The 16106-nt window shown below is 35.8% G+C and overlaps 1 protein-coding gene across 4 annotated transcripts in view; it reads left to right on the top strand.

The window, feature by feature from the left end:
* The window catches only part of GRM5 (glutamate metabotropic receptor 5), a 248064-nt gene that overhangs the window by 171787 nt on the left and 60171 nt on the right, over window positions 1-16106 (top strand). For all 4 annotated transcript variants that reach the window (XM_058419403.1, XM_040056246.2, XM_040056248.2 and 1 more), the window contains one exon: window positions 13283-13518. In XM_058419403.1, coding sequence (XP_058275386.1) covers window positions 13283-13518 — 236 coding nt within the window. The remainder of the gene's footprint in view (window positions 1-13282; window positions 13519-16106) is intronic.

Genomic DNA, 16106 nt, shown 5'->3' with positions numbered 1-16106 from the left:
CCCTCCAGTCAGGATAGAAATTGATCTATCAGTAAGTTCCTTAGAAGTTATTCTGAGCTACTTCTCTTCCAGTCTCATCAGTATTTCTGTTCTACAACATAGAAATCATCAAAATGTTCTTGTGGCACTTGAGGCTGTGTTTTAGTCGTAGACTTGACAGTGCTGCGTAAATTGTTGGACTCAATGACCTTAAAGGCCTTTTTTCAGCCTAAGGGTTCTATTTCCAAGCTTAATGGTCTAACCACCAAATTGTTTAGTCATGTCCATTCACATTTCCTATTAACAGATTGATGCAGACAACATTTTATTAAAAAATAATATCAGCTTGATACCTACAGGAAAAGGAGTGCCAAAAAGAGACCTGATGATGAATATTTGCTTCATTTTATTAAGTAGTATAAACAAATATTCATGCCAGGATGTTGAATACAACAGGAACTAAGAATCATCATCCAATAATACCTTGGCATCCTTTGTTGAGGCACTCAGAGTTCTGGGTGATACTGACAAATAAAATAAGTGAATATATTATTAAGATATATTTATTAATTTATTAAGAATAAGCAGGACAGTCTTTAATGCTGAATTTTCATGAAAGGAAATAAATAAAAGTACTGAAACACTGCAGCATATCTTATTTTAAGCAACATGAATTTAAAAAATATAAAATAAAATACCCAGTGTACACAAGCCATATTTATTTAATTATCACAGCATGGCATCAATTAAAACTAGTTTAAATATCTAGGTTTCATATTGTCAGCCAGTTTTGCTGAAAGACTTATCTGTTAAAAAAAAATCACAACAGCTTTGTTTCAAATTGATTTGGGTTAAATGGACTAGAAAAAGTATTTCAATTGATTTTGAAATTAAAATTGACATGCAGCTTCTTTCTACTAAACTTTTCAAGGTCTCTCAACGTGGAGAATTGAGAAGATTTTTTCTAATTTTTTCTTCATATTGCTTCTCTTATTTTGCTCCTTTTAAAGCCTCTGAGACTGCTAATATTGGATTATACCACACATTTTTGAAAAGTTCCTGTAAGTTTTCTTTGAAAAGGTCAGGTATGTCCCTTGATTTACTATTGTTAGTTACTTCTGAAGTCTTCAAGTGATTTAGCAATAGTTTATGGCACAAAGATTTTTAAGCAAAACAAGCAAAATGCTCTTTTTAAAAGTTGTTTTTTCCTCCCTGGCATATTTCTATTTAAAACAGAGCTTTTACCAGTCTATTATCACAAAATTTAAATGACATCATTCTGTTGAGAAAAGCTGCTATTATGACTTGCTGTTACAACCAAAAGTTCTCCTGGCACTTATATGATTTTGTACTTCAAACTCTCTTAGGCACCATAACCTACTAATATTAACCCTTTTCAGAGTCACTTCTCACTTTACCTTTTATCATGCTTCTCCTAGTTAGGAAAACAAGCCTATGCCCTCAATCAACATTTCTTTTAAGCCAGGGAAACAGAAGATTTTCTACTGACACTTGGATTCAAGAAAGTACATTCCTGAAGGCTCAACGTGGTCTAGTGATCTGTTTTGGCACAGATCCCATCTTGACTCTAATATTTCCTTCTATATTTTTATATTTACCTAGTTGAAAACTGTTGCTTGGCAACATGGATATGGATTCAGCACTTTCCATTTTTTCTGGCTTTGAATGATTATTTGTTTGTTTCTTTGACAAAGAGGTCTGTTTTTTCAGTATTAGTAATGTTATGAAGATGTCCCCATAAAATTTTATTAAATATCTGGAGTCTGGTAAGCGTTGAACTAAAATGAGGGAACTAATTTATGGAAGTAAAAGTTCAAGATGTGTAAAACAAAGCTGTGACGTAGATGTTTTGTTGTTCTCTGTTCATACAGATCAAGGCCAATCAAATTTCTGGAAAATATTCTCTCCATATATAAAATTTGGAATCAATTTTCCCATGGAATATTCATGTAAGGATTTGGCTCAAACACAGTCTAACTAGAAAATCCATTAAGAAACATACCCAGCAATAAATAGTATTTGTGTTGCCCATGAAGCTAGTGATAAACAGTTGCAACCATCAAGAGACTTGCCCTTGAGAAAGAATCCTGAATGAAAGTGTTTTAAATGTAAATGTGTAAATAAGATTTTAAATTAGGGATATAGCCTACAATTTTTGTGCCTTTTACAGAGGAATAGATAGAAAATGTGTTATCAGATGTGAGACATTTTAGTTGGAGACATACTTGGCTATTCCAGTTGGAGGTTTTCACTTACAGTGCTGTCACAAGGAAAGGTTTTGTTATGTATGAACTGATAAATCATGATAGATTAGTCTCTACCATAATAAGTTATCATTGCTTCAGGACATGGATACACTAAGGAAAGTAATAAAAAAAAATGCTGATGGAATCATATCACCTTGCCCTATGTTTTTCATGTCACTTTGAAATATTAACAACGTACATCTCAAATGTCAATTTTCAAACAATTATTTTCAAATTTTCAGATTTTTAAAATCTGTGACATATAATTGCAAGACAGACAAACATGTACTTCACAAAGTTACAATTTATTTTACAAAAAAAGAATCAGATATTGATTTTGCATCACTATTTCCTAAATTTGTCATCCATGTGATCTGTGTATAAGTTAATTCTGGATTGTATTTTGCAATGCAATTTTTGAAAGAACTTGTCAAACAACAACCTACTGTGTAATTATACTACAGAATACCTATTTAGGCTTTTTAGATATACCCAACATACTATTGGGGTTTTTTTGTAGGCCATTAACTGTCCTTTATTTTCAAAGCTTTAACAGATTTAAAGCCAAAACCCTCCCAAACCAAATTTAAATATTTGCAGATTAGTGAGCCATTTTAGTGATAGACTGTGCCCTCAGAGACAGACATGGAGGTTCTGACAAACTTCACTAACAGGATTCAGTGGTGGTAGCCATAGCCACATTTCTGAAACTTAAAGCCTGATTACGATGTCTTAATGTCTTTGCATGAGTATATACATTGTTTTCAGTAATTTCAATAAAAATAAGGTAAAAGTATATCCTAATCCTTTCTTTGCAGACTTACAGTTAAACACAGATAATGTATTAAATTACACATTTTTACTTGAAGTGTGATCATCTTATCACATTTTTGTTCTTTTTCTCTCATTTTGGGTGGCATTTGTTTTCAGCTTTACACTTTGACTACTTGTATTTTTAAGTGAATTTCTAATGCAGAAGGCAACTCTACACTTACGGTACAGATGACCTATGGGCCTCATTCTATTTTTGTTAAGGCAAATCTTTGTCAACTCAATACAACAAAGAAGCCATAAAAGTGCTGTTCAATGAAAATCAAGCCCACTTGAACAGAGAAACTAGGCAAAATTTAATGGTCCTGATCTAATGGACTTCGTATCTGTGAGTTCTCTTACCTTACTTTAAAAGTGTTTCTCCTCCACATGGGTTAGCACAATGTAAAGAAATCTCAGCAATATTTATGCTGAAAGAAATTACTTTTTTTAATGACATACCAAAACACCAAGAGATGGTAAAGAAGCCACTGGCTGTGAATTTTTAAGGTTTTCAGTACTTGTTTGGAAAATGGTATTGTAAACAGATGTTATGATTTACAATTTTATCTTCACCCAAATCAAAGTGATCTTAAAGACCTACTTCAAGTCAGACTTCTATTGCTTCATGTTGCTGACACAAATCCTCACCCGTTAAAATGGTAGAACATATGAGCTGGTGTTTGCTAAACTTATTCAAACTCTTCTTCTGGGCCTTGACTGTATATAAAAAAATTTACTGAACGCCATTAGGGAGAGCTTGCTGGGTTTCAGGAGCTTTGGTTTGAGCATAATAAAGCAATTTCTATCATGTCTGTGTGGATGGTGACACAGAAATCCATCTCTCACTGTGGGAGTTACAGTCACTTACTTAAAATGTCTAACTCCAAGCTCTTGGCAACACAAGTAATTGATAGAAAATTATTGACTGCATAGATGCACATTTGTTTTTGGAAATGATGTTTCTAAATCTGTAGCAATGAGAAATACAATCTGCTTTGGCAAAAGAAATCATAAAATCATAGAATGGCTTGGGTTGGAAGGGACTCCTTCCACTAGACCAAGTTTTTAAAGAGACACAACTACTTAAAGAAATATGACAGTGGAAGTCACTGGTTTCAGATTACTTTGTGCCACCGAGATGTAAATATATTCCTGTGTGGACTTGCTCTGATTCTTGTAAAAGATTTGTGATTTGCTGCAGTGACAAATCCTTTCATCCAGACTTCTCAAACCTTGTGATGTCTGTATTGCATCACAGCTCTGAGGTGTCAGCACATTTAATAAGACACTTTCTTTTCAAGAAGAAGGTGGTTTTGCATGCTGCAGAGCAAGAGGCAGTCAGACTGCAAGGTCCTTGACACATTTTCTTCCTCTGAAGCCAATGACTGCCTAGTGATGTTCTTTTTCCAACAGTCATGAGTCCTCCTCCAACAGCTGACTGAAAGAACATCTCATGTTTATAGCGCATGACGCCTGAATTATTCTGAATTGAGCTTTAGAAGATGAAGGGCTTATAAAGCTGTTCTATAATTCGATTCTCTGTATATCCATGGATAATACCAATGGGAGTGGATGGGATGAGCTAGCTATCACATATTATCTGAGTGCAGACACAGCATTAATTAGAGGGATATGTCTTGATCTGAGCCAGAGACTGTCCTGACTGATGTCAGTGGCAAAGCTTCTGCTGATTTCAGCAGGAGGAGAATTTCAGTATATTTACACTGCTTGTGTCATTATTCTAGGTCTAGCTCAGTTTCCTTTGCCATATTTGGCTCCATTTACTGAACAGGATGTTAAAAAAAATTACTGAAATTACTGACTCCCTGGGGCACTGTGAATATTAATTTATTTGTGGTTTTGATTATATAACTCTGTGTTAATTATTGCATTTATGGGTTTGAAATTATGTATTCTTTCTCTGAAAAAATAATCCTACATAACATCTGTCATTTTAAAAACCTTTGCATATGCAGAATTTGCCATACATGGTTCAACTAGAAATTTTATATTAGCCTCTCTAGGTTTACTAGAGTATACACCAAAGTCCGGAGATTTAAGATGTTTTAGAAAGTAATATTCTGCTTACCTCTGTACTATTAGACCAGCGGAAAATTTCTAGGTAGGCATGGTTTTAAAATAGGCCTAAAATAAAAAAATATAGTTAACATCCAATCCTTACCTCTCAGTTCTGTGTTCTAAGGTTCACCTTAAAATTTCTGATTATTCATAAACAAATTCTCTCCAAAATAATAAGGTTTAGTGTTAACACAAGCATTGCCATTTCAGTAACTACTGAAATATGAAATGTATTTGTGCTTCTTTAAATTTTATATTGTGTTGACCAACTTTTAAACTAATTTTTGTTTAATGTTTACTCTCTATAACATACTTAGATATGTTCATTTATACTGATTTAGTAATACTTTTCCTCGTTTATACATTAACTATATTATTTATTACTAAAAGAGTTATTCTACAACAACAACAAGAGGTAACATCTCAAGAGTTGTTTTGAATTATATTTCATAGCATAGTTTAATAACTTCACAAATACACATTAAAAGAACTTAACAACTGGTGTAAAGGCATGAGAGATTATTGCATGTTACTTTTTTCAGGATGAAAATCCTGAAAATATATACTCATAGGAAAAAATATATATGTATGCATATATAAATCATATGATTATATGTGTTACATTTTCTGTGAAATAAGTAATGGCTACACATAAACCTTTTTTTCTTTGCCCATTTCTGAAATATTTTTAAAGTAGTAAGGCTATCACAGCTATCTGTTCATTCATATAATTGTGTTGGAATTTATCTTAAAGATTTCTGTTATGTCCCTAAAAGTGGTGGCTGGACGTCTAATGGAGAATCATTCCATCACTGGCAGCCTTAGTAAACTACTATCATAAGTTAACTCTGACTCAGAATAGGTTATTTTTCTCCTGGTGGACTTGATGTAATAAAAAAATCCTCTGAATCAATGCAAGAAATCATGACTAGAAATGCAGCACTGGTTTATATATCTGTGCTGCTTTAGAACAAACTGAGGATCCTTCTGCATTTAGGGTCATCTCAGAGTTGTCTCCATTCCAGGGGCATGAGAGATACAGAAAATAGCTTTGTGACATTAGCATTTCGAGACAGTAGGTATTATTATATCTTATAATTTCTGCCAAGCCCTGATTTCTGTTCATGACTTTTTTGGTATTTGTTTATATACCTTTTGTACCTTACATAGTATAGCAATGGACACTACTTTTTGGTGCCCTGAGGCTATCCTGGCATTTGGTATTCTGGAAGAGATAGAAATGAGTATTTTCACAGTAAATACATATGAAATTGAAATGGTTTAGACATGAACCATTATTTTTTCCTTTCCTGTTTTTCTGCTGTTGCTGACATTATGTAACTAGTGGCTTTTAGGCTGTCACTAGGAGAAGTTTACAGTTTGAGGAGTTTAGAGTGAATTATAAATATGACTCAATAGCATTAATATTGTTGAAAAGAAAAGTTGCTGCCATATTTGGAAAATACGCTTCAAGGATATGAAGTAATCTTTTTACCCTGTTAAAAACAGTGATGGAAGTGGTCCTGATGTCTGATGGTCAGCTCCCAAATACATTTTAGGTTTTCCTACACAGTACATCCCTTTGTTTGGTTTTACTCTGTTTAGACCATTCTTATCTAATGCAAGATCTGAAGAATAATGCTTCCCACTCCTATTTTCACAACATGTTGTCATGAAAACCTGCTTTCTCCTGCCTCCCTGCCACTTTTTAAAGGCTTATCAGTTTCTCCTGGTAGCTATAGCCAGGAGATTGCACACAGAGTGGGAACAGCCTGCTTGGAACATGGGCAAGCATTAGCTTGGCATAGGACATCCCTATGTCTATACAGATCACAAAAAGACATTCCATCACTGCCCTCTCATCTTTAGCCCACAGAGCTCTCATTTTGATTCTCACTGACAGCAGCACCCAAGTCACGTCCGTGACACTGGCAGTATTACCAGAGCATCCCAAGGTAGCGCTGAGTCCGTAGAGACAATGACCAGCTGGGCACTTCAGGAAGAATGACACCCTGAATGACAGCAAATTTAGAAATCAGCTTGTCAAAGAAAAGTTGGATAAAACTGGGTTTATTCAGTCTAGAAAAACCTCAAAGCTTTTACAAATATTGATCTAGAGTGTACATATTAAAAAAGTACGGGACTTCAACTGTAGCACAGCTTAGCATTTAATCCTAGGGAAAACAAGTTGTCTAGCCATCCAAAACGCCTTTCTTCTTGGAAATATGTCAAATATTTTCCTTATTTTCCTGAAAGAATTATTTGAGGATCAAGAGAGCTTACTGCACAATTTGGGTATTCTTGGTGTTTTCAGGATTTTCCAGGCAAATTTCCCTTCAATTTTGGGGACACCTCATATGACTTACGTGTATAGATATAACTTCAGTTAAAATTATCAGCTTTGACACCAGGCAAATATAAAGAAATAGGAATCACACATTGGAAACTGTATTTTGTTGTACACCCGAATACAGTCAGGCTTAATTACTTTGCAGCTCTGAACTACAGATGAACACAGCTCCAAAACGCTCTGTTTTCATGCAAATTAGATGTTGCTATAGGCTACCGATCCCTCAAGTTGCCATCACAACCTTTCTCAGTTTAGGGAAGTTTGGATACTCAGCAAGTAATTAATATCAGTAATCCCCTGTGTAAGGTATCTGCCAAATTCACTGCATAGCTACTTCTAGCTATCATCTTGTAGAAAACCATGGGGCCATACTGCCTCAATATAATCAAGTAATTTCTTACCTTTGTATTATTCTTTAATTTATTTCTCTTTATAATATGCATGGGGAAAAAAAAAAAAATAATCCAGGCAGCAAAACAAAAATTCATTGCATGCACGTTATTATAAATTGAACTCATCAAAATGCACCACTTTACAGCTGCTCAGCAAAAGCAATGCCACCCTCTCCTCAGTGTTAACCAAACAAATTTACGTTAGCAAGACCCATAGTGTTTTGAGAAGAACGTGAGGACTCTAATACTTTTAGAGCTTTTAAAATACATGGAAAAACCTTTGGAAGAGCAGAGAAATACAGTGAAATGAAAAATAAAGACAGCCACTTGGACAAAAGCCTCCTACACAGGTGGAGAAATATATTTTCAAATGCTATCGGTGAGATTTTTGGCAGGAGAGTGATTAGATGTGGGCAGAACAGCAGTTGCCATCATTATTATGTGGCCTGCCTAAAAACAGATTTTTGCATAACAAAAAAGAGACCAGTCTACAGCCTAATGAATGCACTCATTAACTGCAATAATGTTAGCTATAGCTTGAAAGGGACTTCAGAGAAAAAGAAATCTGCTCAACTGATTCCAATACCCTGCTACATTTCCAGTGTAGAAAATAAGTGGAAGAGTTTGCAAATGGGAGTCTATTTTTCTTGTACACGTGTCTCTTAGTATTTTGTCTGATCTTAGAAATAGAGGTTTAGAATGTGTGCTGAATTTTCCAGGTGGTTTTCACAGGAATCCTAAAGCTACTTTTGCCAGCTCACTGGTACTAACTAACAATACTTTACTGATCATAATTTGTCCAGGGCCAAGAGTTGAAAACTTTCTTTCAGTATAGTGAATCACTTAATGAACCAAACAAGTAGACATCTCTGCAGCTTTCTATGCTCTGAAGAACAGGTGTAAAAAGATAGAGCAACACGGGGAGGAGCTTCTGCAGGAACATCACCTCCGGCTGGTGTTCTGGACGTCCACCAGATTGCAGTTGTAGTTTGTTTGGCATTACACCTCTCCCTGCTACCTTCTTCCACCCAGGACTGGCAGCAGCCTAGAGCAGACAACTCCATCATCCTAGTTAGTTACTTAGTTAGTTAATTAGTTACTTACCAAAAAATCTTTATATCTTGATAGTATATTCTTAATAATTAATACCAGGTACATCTTGATATATATACCTGATATCTTGATAGCTTATCAATGACAATCTTTTTTCAAAAGCGAGCAGCTAACAAAAGTATCTCCAATAACCAAAAAATCATATTTGCAACTCACTGTTGCTTAATTTGTTAGTACAATAAAATTAAAATGGGTTGATTGCCAAGTATTCACAAAATAGTGATGGTAAAGGGTTGTAGTAGTTTCAGGGACTGCCAGTTTGCACAGTGTACCTGTTTTTTTCTGCCCCTCTTGTATTATCCAACATATGCTCTTGCTAAATTTTGAAGCAGACTATAGTTAATGGTCTTCAAATCACAGGTTGTGTATTTTCTATAATTTAATTCTCAGAATAGTAAGGTTCCACTTCTGTCAGGATACTGCATGGAATGAAACAAAACCACGACATGAATTAGCATTGTTCCGAAGTACTTAAATCTTAAGTTGTCCTTGAAGGATATTGTGGTACTGAATGGAAAAATAGTCAGTTATAGTATTTATTTAATTTCTTCATCAGCATAGGATTTTCCACCTTGAAACGTTTTTAGTCCAGTTGTCCCTAAAAACTGGCAGAGTTTCCCCATTTCCTTGAAAGGCTTCTCAAGAATCGGACAGTATTCACTGAAATCAATACTATAAATCCTATAGCTGAGATTTTAGAAATGTCTTAAAAAATATAAAATACTTGTAATATTTAAAAATTAAATCTGTGTTTACTTAGTGTGTAAGCATGTTAGCTTGTGCAAATCATTTTGTAGTTGTTCAAATATGATATCTCATCATTGATTCATTGGTTTTGGAGTTTCATATCCCATGAAAAAGGTCATTTGGACTATGGAAGTCAGATGTCTTACATATAGGGCCAACATTACAGAACAGATGCTATGGATATTTAAAACTGAGCAAGTGGCCTTAAACAGCCAGACCTGTGTTTACTTTAGACTGTCAACCAAAATGTCTAATTTAGGGAATGCAGAATTTCTTTTCTGTTTTAAAACCTCAAAGGATTGTCTTAATTATACTGAGGTAGTGTTATTTGGGGATTAGATGTAAAAAACCTTGCTTTCACCCAACAATAGAGAGATAAAACTGTTTCATTTTCATTTAGAGTAATTTTGACCCAGTGCACACTCCTGACTGCATCACTGGACTTAGCTGTGTGTACAGCCTAACACATCATTTAGCCTAAATAAATTTCTCTTTCTTATTGCTTCCCATAACAACTATAGACAGAGAAAAAACACAATAATGAAAAAAAAAAAAAAAAAAAAAAAGAAGTAAGGTAAAACATTACAAGAAGCTGGGGAAGCTGTGAAGGAGAGTTATTAATTTGACTTTCTTTGATTTTTTTTGTTTAACCTGCTGGGTTTTACAAAGTTATCATTCCCAGACATATGTCAAATCTCAACAACTACTAATGCATAGTGGATGTCAAGAAGTCCGGTAGCCTACTGTCATCCCTTCACCGGGGCAGGGACATTTATACCAGATGGATGCTTGTCTGTCTTGCTCTCTGATATCCCTCAGTCTTTACTTCAAGCTATTCTAGTTCCTCATTCTCTTTACTGTGAGGAAACTTTCCTGGTGTCTAAAATGAGTCATCCTCTTTTCAGATTAAGTCCTGAATGCTTATCTCAATATGATAAAAAAAAAAAGTGATCTTTTTGCTGATGCTTTTGATGTACCTGAAGATAAATAGGACATGTCTCCCCCAGTATTGTGTTTTGCTTCTTTAGGCTACCAATCTTCAGCTAATTCAACCAAGCCTGTTTTCTAGATCATCTCACTTTTTGGTTCACCCTTCATCTCTGAAACTAACAAATAGATGTTTTTAATATTCGTTCTGTCCTGTGTACATACTCCACTTTCACCAGCTTTAGGATAGTAGTTTACCATTTGCTTTGCCACATTGTCCACCTGAGGCTTTGCCATGTCTATGTCATTGTCTGTACAATATATACTTTGAGTAGGTTTTATATAATATTCCTAAATGCCTTTTGCTCAAGAAACTAAGCTAAAACACATATTTGAATGAGAAGCAGCCCTGTTGAATTAAGAAGCTATCCTGCAGAAAAGTTGAGGAGGGTTATGTAATATGAAGTTGCCATTTCCATCTTTTTTAATAATTTAAAAGTATAAAATGGTATCTCTATGTAAATCTTCTTAGAGGGGATAGCTAATCGTAAAGTAATACTGTCAGTTTTATAGCACCCTGCTGGATTAGATCTGCAAAATTGCTCCTTTGAAAATGATAAAGAAATTAATTACAAGAAAACAGGCTATTTTTTCTAGGTTTTCTATGAGACAACTCGTAAAGCTGGGATACTGACAATATGGCTTTAATTCCTTTAAATTCTACCCAGTTTAAAAAAATAAATCCCACACTACAAAACCTATCACTTCCTGCATTCAAAAACTTGTCAGGTTTCATGAGGGTGGATAAAACTGCTTTAAAACTTGCCAAAGAACAAGATGAATCCTTTAAAGAAAAGGTCAACTCAGTCATAAATTTAAAGCACCTTCTGTAGCTTTTATCACAAAACACTCCATAACAGGTTTTAACTCTGTCCAGTAAACTTTCCTGGTGGAAGTGGGGGATGTTTGTCTCACTGAGCCACTTGAGCACAGTTGGGAAGGTTAACACCCATGTTAATCCCTAAACTGGAAGGTAAATTTCCCAAATGTTACCTTCAAGCTGAACAGCAATGCTCATCTTTCGCTTTTGTGAATGCATATTTCACTCTTCTGTGCTGAGTAAATCAGTGCATTTGAAATCTGAAGCATGTTTAATGGTTCCTTCATTTTGATTCCAGACACTGGATATTTTTTTTCCCCTGGTGAAGCTGCTATTTACTGACATTGCAGCTGAGCTGAGAAGACATAGTCAAGAGTCCAGGCCCTGCTGAAATAGTCTTGTGCAGGGGTCACTCTCTGAGGGCTTTTGCTCTGTGTGAGGACAGCTGAGTGCACAGCACAAGGAACGTGCTGGGGACCAGGTGTCTGCAGCAGGATTCCTGCCTGCTCTGCAATACAGAAGAAAAGTTTAAGACAGGCAGTGAAAGATCAAAATAGAACAGATCCACACACATAAAGGTCACCTACATCACTTACAGCATGACTAACTTACAGAAGGGCTAACTTTAAACAAACCGTCAAGTTTTAAAATAAGACAAGTTGAGCTTATTTTTTATCCTTCAAATTTTCAACTTTTAGGATTTAAAGGTACACCCTATAGTAAACATCAATGACTTTTTAGAGGAGGCAAAAATGCTAATCTGAGATTCTTCTCCAAGTCTCTGACTGTAAGACCTGGGGCTTTTGAAAAACTGAAATATCATGTTCACAATAAAACAGAAGATATTTGAAATGCTCTAATGAGATATGTACATTTTTAAGGTTGAATGAAACTTCATAAATGCAGTACTTCCAAGAAAATCCATTGTGAAAATGGGTAGAGGGAAATTACCCTGAGAAGTTTGACATTTTGTTTGAATGGGGTTTTCAGTTGCTTCTGTCTCCTTGTGGTTAGAGTGTTGCAAGATGAAAGGTTGACAGAAGGGGATTAAAATTCTGTGTGCAGTACTGTATCACACAATTCCATAAAGCTCCAGCCACAAGCAACAAAGAAATAGGGGCAACACCTGGATCTGCATAATGCTCTGCCCAGCTTCATTAGCCATGTCTGCAGAGAGGATTAATTGCTTCAGATACAATGCCATGTTGTCTCTGTGCTGGTGTTTCTGCTTGAGCAGTGCCAGCCCATTCAAGGCTTGCTTCTGGCTCTTTGTGCCATGCTCCATCAAGAAATATGGACACGGTCTGCAACAGAGTCCTGCTCTTTGCGCAGTGAGAGCTCCTGTCCTCAAAGTCACATTCTGAGATAAGAGTAGTACAACCCAGTGTCAGGGAAACACTGAATCCAAGGCTTTCTAGCCACAGCTCAATGAAGTTAATTGACGCAGAGATGCACTTACACACAGCAGATTTCAGGATCTGTGATTTTTAACATTTCAATTACTGATGTGGAGGATGGGAAATAGATAACTTAGACAGAAGGTGCTGATATCAAGCAAATGAAAGTAAAACACTGAATTCTTCCACCAGAAGAATTACAGGTGCTTTACAAGACTCCACTCGGAACCACAGCTGCTAGTGTGTGTGCTTTCAGGCTGTGATTTTCGATGTTAAGGAAGCTCTTTTCTTATTCCTTCGAATGGTCAATGCTGTGTCTGTTTCCTTTACCCCTGCAGTGATGGCTGGGCAGACAGGTACGATGTGACAGAAGGGTACCAGAATGAAGCTGTAGGTGGGATAACGATCAAGCTGCAGTCTCCAGACGTGAAATGGTTTGATGATTACTACCTACAGCTGCGGCCAGAAACCAATCATCGGAATCCATGGTTTCAGGAATTTTGGCAGCACAGGTTCCAGTGCCGGTTGGAAGGGTTTCCTCAAGAGAACCCTAAATACAACAAGACTTGCACAAGTAAGTGGATTTATTACTTCTGCTGCATGAAACAATGTGAACGAAAGTCTGGTCTGATGCAGCATGGTCTGGTGAAACAGTGAGTTGGATTGGAAGGAAAAGAAGCTGTTATTTCAATGCTTGCTGTTTTCAAAATGACGAAAAGCACAATTTGAAAAGTGTTCAGATTTCTAAAGAAACAGAAAGAGCTTCAGTACCTAACTGCTCTCTGTATTTGAAAAACTTGTTGCTACTCCACCTCCATAAACACGTAAACACTTTCAAAAATGCTGCAACACAAAATTAAATGTGCCTTTTCAGAAAAAGAGCTAATCATATTGCTTTGGCTCACAAAAGCAATGAGAGAGCTAATATACTAAAAGTTATCTGACGTGCTTATGGCAGTGATGATTATTTATGAAGTTCATATAAAACGCTATGTGATTTGAAGCATGTCATCAGGTTTTCTTTCAGCCATGGGTCATTTCAACATATGCCATTTTGAGCTGATTATTTTCATTCAATTGTACTAATTTTAGCAAAAATTTCCACGACATATTGTTATTTCTGCACTACAGATAGATGTGGTACATTTTTATTATTATTATTATTATTATTATTATTTATTACTCCTGTTATTTGCTCTTTATTTCATGAGATGCCAAATAGTACTGATGTTGTCTCAGCTGTGAACTGGCACCCATGTCCTGCATTCCAAAGGATGTGGGGACCTCTGGCACCAGTCAAACAAGAGGCACCGCAAGAAGTGTGCCTCAGCAAGGAGACTCCAGACTATCCGGAAGGGTCCCTTTATTCGGGGTCCTTTGTTCAGAGTCCTTCCTTTGAGGCTAGAAGGATTGTTTCACAAGCCCCTTCTCATTCTCTTCAACTCTCAGGGCAAATTTTTACTTATTTCTGACCCTTGAGATATCACTAATGCAATGGGTATTCTGGCAGCATTGGGGATAAGGTGGTGCTGTGCTGGGCGTAAGTCCAGCACAGCACTAAACCCCAGGGGTTCTTCCCTCCTAAAAATGTCAATATCTTCTGCACACCCATGATACCAAAAAACGTCTTAAAGGATCAGAGTCTTTGATTTATACCACACAAAGCCCTGCCTAAATCCCATTTAATGATCTTAAAATCTTCCTTTTGATTCATACAAGGTCTCAGATGAAGTTTGTGACTGAGATGTAAATTGAATCTAGGAATCCTCAAATCTCAGTGTACACCTTCCACACTTAACTGACTTTTACCCATTATTTTTGTTCTGTTACCCTTCCAACACAGTGTCAGACAGGTTTTATTTGCACTATTGACAGACACTGTGTATTGAGCAGCAAAATTCATTGATTTCCCCATGATAATGTAGATCTGTTTCCTGAGATGTCAATGCAGTGGACATAGCTGGATGCAGGCTAATAAAGACCTGGTTTCCATCAATGTGCCATGTAAAAAACTTTTCAATTTGAATTTTGTTTATTTTTTTTAACTTGCCTTTTACCAACAGTGTGAGAATTTAATTTATGTATTTTGTGAAAGATTGGGAGCTATGAAATTAAGTGCCTAGACAGTTTTTATAGCACCTGAAATAAAATTCACCACCACACAAAATTATCATGGGGGTGCAGGGAGGTGTTATTTTATACACTAATTCACCCAGTCATGGATATAAGACAACTTAATCATAAAGCTTGAATAGTTTGGCATGAACAGCTGTTGTGGCTGGAAGCTTTCTCACAAAGAGTCACAGCTCAAATAGGTTCCTAAAACCTGGAATGTCAAAGACACAGAAAAAGGTACAAAAATTCAAATCTTATTTGCAAATCATGAATAGTGAAAAAGGCCTTTTTTCCAAATAGATTGCTCTAATTTCCTTTTCTTCAGTTTTATTATCGTATTCAGTGCATACAGGAAAAGAATGAAAACCAGATTATAAAAGCTTTAATTCTTTCTTGTTGCTGTAGGGTAAAAAAATGTTAATTCAATTGTGGAATTTCCCAGCTCAACGACATTATGCTCAGCAGTCAGTTAAAACTGTCCATTTAGTCAGGGTTTTCACACAGGAAGATGTTAGTCATCGTATTACTTGGGTTTATAGTTTTGATTTTTATCTAGACCAGCTGTCAAAATTCATATAAAGGAAATTTAAAGTTTGGCTGAAAGATGACATGCAGAGCTACTTAATGACATTTTTTGTGGCATAAGTGCTAAGACACCTATGCTGTTTTTCTCATAATAGCTCCAAAACTAGGCAAGGGCTTATGATAAACTGAAGAAACTTGAAGTTACTCAACTCTGTGAATTACCCAGCATGAAAGACATAAATATATTCGCTGAGATTTGCAAGAGTGAGAGATTTTGATGCTATGATTTTAAGATCAAAATTACTATGAATATTTGAAATTGGCATGGCAGTTGTTGTTTCTGCCTCATTTCCTATCACCCATACAAATTTGAAAATTATGTCTTTTAAATTCCTATATTACTATTTGTTTATTTTGAACACTCAAAGTTGTGAGTCCTAAATTCCCTCACTTCAGACTTCACAATTGTAAAGATGATACTCAATGGTCACAATCATTTCACAGATTGTCCTAAGAGTTTCT

Source organism: Hirundo rustica, chromosome 2, assembly GCF_015227805.2.
Source record: "Hirundo rustica isolate bHirRus1 chromosome 2, bHirRus1.pri.v3, whole genome shotgun sequence".
Classification (NCBI taxonomy): Eukaryota; Metazoa; Chordata; class Aves; order Passeriformes; family Hirundinidae; genus Hirundo; species Hirundo rustica.
This window is presented reverse-complemented; position numbering and strand designations above follow the sequence as displayed.